This window comes from Myotis davidii, unplaced genomic scaffold (genome assembly GCF_000327345.1).
Source record: "Myotis davidii unplaced genomic scaffold, ASM32734v1 scaffold651, whole genome shotgun sequence".
Lineage (NCBI taxonomy): Eukaryota > Metazoa > Chordata > Mammalia > Chiroptera > Vespertilionidae > Myotis > Myotis davidii.
This window is the reverse complement of record NW_006283994.1, coordinates 421,774-427,716: the sequence shown is the minus strand read 5'-3', so window position 1 is coordinate 427,716 and position 5,943 is coordinate 421,774. Positions and strand designations below refer to the sequence as shown.

The 5,943-nt window shown below is 61.4% G+C and overlaps 1 protein-coding gene across 1 annotated transcript in view; it reads left to right on the top strand.

Annotated features, from left to right (window-relative positions):
• The window catches only part of CFAP77 (cilia and flagella associated protein 77), a 106,279-nt gene that overhangs the window by 41,328 nt on the left and 59,008 nt on the right, over window positions 1–5,943 (top strand). Inside the window, exons 2-3 of the mRNA XM_006754199.2 lie at window positions 4,232–4,331; window positions 4,842–5,070. Coding sequence (XP_006754262.1) covers window positions 4,232–4,331; window positions 4,842–5,070 — 329 coding nt within the window. The remainder of the gene's footprint in view (window positions 1–4,231; window positions 4,332–4,841; window positions 5,071–5,943) is intronic.

Here is a 5,943-nt window from a genome sequence, read left to right as displayed (position 1 = left end):
CTGCAGAAGGCGCCCAGAGAACCCCCGGCCCCCGGGGACGCGGGCAGAGATGGTTTTAATTAGAGCTGAGAGCTGGGAACGCAGGCGGAGGGATGACATCTTAATGAGGCTTAATGAAGCTGTCTGCTGATGGGGACAGCTGTCACCCAGAGCCGCATCCCAGCCAAGCCGGTGACGGGAAGCTCCGAGGCAGGCCCAGGGTGGGAGCTGCGGAGGAGGGCGGTGGTCGGGCCCAATGCCGGGACTTCTCTCCACATTCGGCTCTTGAGGCTCACACCCCCGTGACAAGGGCCAGGCCGGGGCCCCCGTCTGCGTCGCTTCCATATCTCAGGGCCCCTCGGTGCGAGGCATGCCTCTCAGAAGACCTGGAGGGTTTGCCGGAGGCGCCTTAGACTCAGCCACAAGCAGGAGAAGCGGGGGTTGGGGTGCATTGGTCTGCGGCCTCTCTGAGCCTCGACGTCCCCATCCGTCCTGGGGGACAGCGTGCTCTCTCTGAGAGCTGTCGTGAGGGGCTGCTGTGGGGGGAGCACTGAGCTGTGGTGTCTGAGCAGAGTCGAACCCCACGATGTTTCCTGAAGCGACAGCCATCTCCTTAACCCCCCGCCCACCCACCGAGGAGCAGACCTCGCCAGGGGCCGAGCCTGCTTCTCGCCAACTTCTTGGGGCATCTCTTGTCTCCCCGGCGACATCCCATCTGGAAAGGTCAGAGGGGAGGAGATGAAACCTTTCCATTCTCAGGGACTTCCAGGCGGGCCCCTCCCTCCCAGGCTCAGGACGCAGCCCGGAGGACCTCTGGGAGCCGAGTTGACTTGTTTGCCGCCGGGGTTTCTGTCATTGCGTGTGGGCAGCCCTTGTCTGAAGGTGGGTCTCCCTCTTGGCCATTGCCCTTCGGATGTGCGACCGCTGTCCTGGGTGAACGGGTGCGAAGGGCGCCCACCTGGGATCGGGAAGCCACAGGACAGCGCCCCTGAGCCTCCTGGAGCGGCTTCAGCCACTGTCCCCGCCCCAAGGAGACCCAGGCTCCGGACTCCTCACCAGAGAGCCGTGCTGTGGGTGGGTGTGAGGGCCCCATGGGCTGGGTATAGCTGTGCCCTCTCTCTCCTTGGTGGCCCTCTGGCCATTAGGGCCAGAGCACTCACTGGGTGGGGCTGTCTCCTGTGCCATGAGGTGTTTAGCAGCTGCCCTGGCCCCACCCCAGATGGAGGGGAGTAGTCCCAACCCCAAATGTCTCTGGCCATGACTCCATGTCCTGGGGGTCAGGGGCCAAAATCACCCCCAGCTGGGAACCACTGCTGTAGGGCGCTCTGTGGAATAAGTATGTCACAGCGGTTTCCCCGCCCGGGCTGGTGTTCAGGGTTGCTTCCGGGACGTGGCTGTCACATAGCGTGGTGTGTGCGCATTCGCAGCCAGAGCTTTGGGTGGACGGGGCGCTTGTCGCTGTTGGGGGCCAGGAGGGTGTTATCAGGCTGGCATACGTTCAGCTTTAGTAGACGCGGCTCAACAGTTTCCCACGGTGGCCGCACCAGTTCACACGCCCACCGAGGGCACAAGCGCTCCAGTCGCCTCACACCCCCCACCCCCCGACAGCAACGAGGCTGAGCACCTTAACCCGTGGGTCTTGGCGGCTTGGACGTCCTGTTAATGATATGCCTATTCAAGTCTTTTGCTCATTTTTCTACAGGATCTGCTGCCTTTTTCTTATTGATCTGTAGCAGCTCTTTATATATGATGGATACGAGTCTTTCGTCAGGTCCATGTATTGCAAGTATCTTATCTCACTCCAGGGCCTACAGGTTTTTAGAGCTGGAGGCAATCCGTTCCGTTGTCCTCTTTGCAAGAAGATGAATTTCATGAGGGCAGGGGCGATGCCTCTTCTTTGTTTACCTTCGAACTCTGGGCACAGGGCTTGGTGCGGAGTAGGCAGAAAACAAATGTTTGTGGAGTAAAAGATGAGTGAGCCTCCCAAGGGGGTGGTCTTTGCAGCCTGAGGCTCCAATGCGCGTCAGCAGCTGTTGGTTCCAGAAAAAGAGCGTGGAGAGCGAGGCGCCCGCCTCTTCCCCACCCCTCTGCCCGCCCGGAGTGGCAGCCAGCTCCCAAGTCTGCCTGCGGATCCTCTGCCAGCTGGACGCCTGCCCACCTGCACCTGCCCAGAGGGGGCCTCGCCCAGAGAAGTCACATTTTAATTAACTTCCCGGCAGTCGTCGGAGAGGCCAGATCATTTTCATAAACAAATGAGAAGCCAGAGCTTCGCCTGCAGCTCAGAGGGAGTCACGTGGGAGGAATTCAAACAAACCAGCTCGCAGAGGCCCGGGCAGCCGGCACCGCCTGGAACACCGGACCGGACCCCGGGGCGCTCCAGGAAGGTCAGGGCCGGGTTTGAGGGAGAGGGAAGAGGGAGAAACGTAGCAGGTTCTGTATGAAAAAGAACCGACAGCCTCCAAGCAGGCCTTTCACTCACTCATTCATTCACTCACTCATTCATTCATTCCCCCTCCTATGTCCTTGCATCCCCTGGAAAGGAAGGTGAAAATAAAGACCGACGGGGGGCAGCTGGGAGCCTCTGTCCCTTCTGCTCAATGTTGCTGTGAACCTACAACTTCTCTAAAAATGACTATTTTTAAAAAATTGTTTTTATTTAACCTTAAAATCCTATATAATAAAAGCCTAATATGCTGTGTCCAGTCATCCGGTCGGCCATTCAACCAATTCAAACGTAGTATGCTCAGCTGCTCGCTATGACATGCACTGACCACCAGGGGGCAGATGCTCCCACCAGTAGGTTAGCTTGCTGCTGGGGTCGGCTGATCAGGGACTGAGCGAGACGGGCTGGACACACCTTGGAGCCCTCTTTCAGCCCCTCCCCAGCTGGCCAACCTCCCTGACCCTGATCGTGCACTGGTGGGGTCCCTCAGCCAGGCCTGCGCCCTCTCGCAATCCAGGACCCCTCGGGGGGATGTCAGAGAGCCAGTTTCAGCCCGATCCCGCAGGCCAGGCAGAGGGACCCCACTGGTGCACGAATTCGTGGACCGGGTCTCTAGTAAGTAAATAAAGACTGAGCTCACAGTCAACCAGGAGAGACAGATGTTAAACTGATTACCACACAATCCATGACTTGCTTACACTATCTGTGAATGGCTTTACTGTGATATGATCCACACACCACACAACTCGCTCATTTAAAGCTACAACCCAAAGGCTTTCAGCCTGTTCGCAGGATTGTGCATAGAAACGCAGGTCAGTTAAGTTCTGAGCCCCAAACAAGCAGAACAGACGGCGAAAGTTACCGGGGCCCAGGGAGGGAGCGGCTGCTGTGAGTGCCGGGGTGCAGAGAGCGGAAGGAGGAGGACAGTAGAGGGTGGGCCAGGAGCAAAGGGCATTCTGGGAGGCTGGGCGCCTGCAGAGCCTCGGGGAGGGGAGTGGGCTAGCCCCCCTAAACCACGGGGCATCTGGGAGGTGAAGCTGCAGGGATGGGTGGGTCGGAGGGTGCAGGGCCCGGACTGCCTGCTCCAGGGAGGCGTTAATTCCAGAGTGAGGAGCCACACAGGGGGTCCCGACCACCTCCCTACGCACTCAGGTCCCTGGGGGCCAGGGAGGTGGGACCGAGATGAGCTGGAAGGAGAGAGCTTGAGCGAGGAGAGGAGCCTGAGACACCGAGCACATTGAACTGATGCACTAACCTGCCCCTGGACCAGGGGACCCGGCAGGGACTGTGGGTGCTGAGGGCGAGGATGGTGCGCTGAGCGTGCAGGACAGGGCCCCTCGCCTCGGGGCGCTGCGGGGGGCAGTGCGGCCAGTGGCCCAGGCCAGACACGGTGCCTGAGGTCAATGTGGCTGAGAATGCACCGGGTAACGGGTAACATCTTTCCCACAAACCCCATCGGGGCTCGGGGAGGAGGTCCCTAGAGACCCAGGGAGGGAGGGTAGTTGCCCAGCCCAGCACCCAAGGGTGACAGGGGCGTGGCTCTGGGAGGAAGGAAGCCTCAGGGAGGAAAGATGCCCGTCCCCAGCGGGGCTCCTGGGGAGTCCGTGTGAAAGGGGCCCCGTCTCAGCTGCAGGACCCTGAGTGCAGCCGCTCACCACTCACGGCAGGGACTGCGCCCGCGCCCGCGCCCCCGGGGCCCGCGCCCCAGGCTGCCCACGGGAGCAGGGCCAGGGGCATCGGGGACCCCTGCGGGACATGTTAGAGCAGTGGGTCCCAGACCAGCCTCACCCGCTCTCTGTGCTCCCGCAGGCTGAGCTCGGGAAGCCCCGGGAGCAGAGCTGCAGCCTCCCTGGCATCGACTTCAACTACGGGCTCTATGTCCGCGGGCTGGACGGCGGGGTCCCCGAAGGTGAGAGAGCACATAGGGGGCTGGACAAAGGGGTCCCGGAAGGTGAGAGAGCACACAGGGGCTGGACAAAGGGGTCCCGGAAGGTGAGAGCATGTCCAGGGTTTGGATGGAGGGGTCCCCGAAGGTGAGAGAGCACGTTTGGAGCCGGAGCGCTCGCCCTGGGCCACTGCTGGGAAATGAGCTGGGCCGGGCCTCAGCCTCGATCTGGGGGATCCCACGGTTTGGTGGTGGTGGTGGGGGGGGTGAAGGACCAAGCAGGGAAATAGGAAGGAGTCAGCCTGGGTTTAAGCTGTGAGCCCGGGTGGGTTCAGGACCGACCCTGATTACCCAGAGGACACCCAGGCCCGGCCACCCAGCTGCAGGCAGGGTGCTCACCACCCGTCAGGATCCCAGGAATCCCCTCTCCCCCGCCACTCTCCTCGGCAGCAGGCTCCAGGGACCGCAGGCACAGGACCGAGTGGCTGTGCCTCCCGCTGAACTCCGGCCGGACCGGTCTCTCCCTGCCCTCAGCCATCGGACACTGGGACGTGTTTCAGCCGCAGCCCACCCGCCACCAGGAGCTGAACCGGGATTACATCGCCACGAACCGAGGGGCGGTGAAGGCGGGCCTGGTGACCGCCCGGGAGACGCTCCTGTACAAGCAGCTCAACGACTTCCGCGTCAGCAGCAAGGACAACCGGCGCTACAGGAAGGAGCCCACCATCATCCCTGCGAACATGACCTTTGGGGTCCAGTCCCGGTAAGGCTGGCCGCGGGCTCCCTCCCTCACCGCGGTGGGGGCGGGCTCGGCAGTGACTCAGTTAGGGACTTAGGTGGGCGCTTGACCCTTGGCTCCAGGCCTGGCAGTCAGTGCTCTTCGCAAACCGTGGTGGCAGGGGTGGGTCAGAGGCCCGCCGGGGGCCCCGTCCCAGCCCGGCAGCACGAGGTTCTGTAGAGCAGAATGGGGCTGTATGTCACCAATCGCAATCAAGCTGCCCTGATATGTTTTTAAAGGGAAATTCATTGGCTCACAGGGTAGAGGTAGGGCTTCAGGCACAGCTGGATCTAGGTGCCCGGGTGACAGTATTTGTTGTGTCTCTCCGAGCCTTGACTTCTTCCCGGTTTGGGCTCCGTTCTCTGACAGCGTCTTCCTCCTGCGGCAGAAGAGCCAGGATCAGTCCCATCCTAGTCTCCTAGTGGCCCCCGGGCAAAGGGGGTGGGGATTACAAAAGCCTGGAGATTAAGATTCTTTGGTCCAACTTGGGACCCTGTCGATCCCTGAAGCAACCACTGTGAGGTTTGTGAACTACACGGACTGGCCAGTCCTGGGTCACATGTCCGCCTCTGAGCCAATCGCTGAGGCCAGCAGATTCTGACGCTCGGATTGGCCAGGCCCGATACCTTGCCCCTCCCTGGAGGGGGCTTGGCTGGAATCAGTCCCCACCATCTACAGGGGCTCACGGTGGGAAAGATGGAGAAGTGGGGGTTCTGTCCCCAGAAGGAGGAGAGCAGAGCCAGGCAGCGGGCAACACCAGCAGGTGCCCCTGCAGCAGGCTGCCTGCCCCACACTCTCACAGCACAGCCCATCGTCAGCACAAAGCCACTGAAGGCCGCACAAATAAACGGAGCAGCC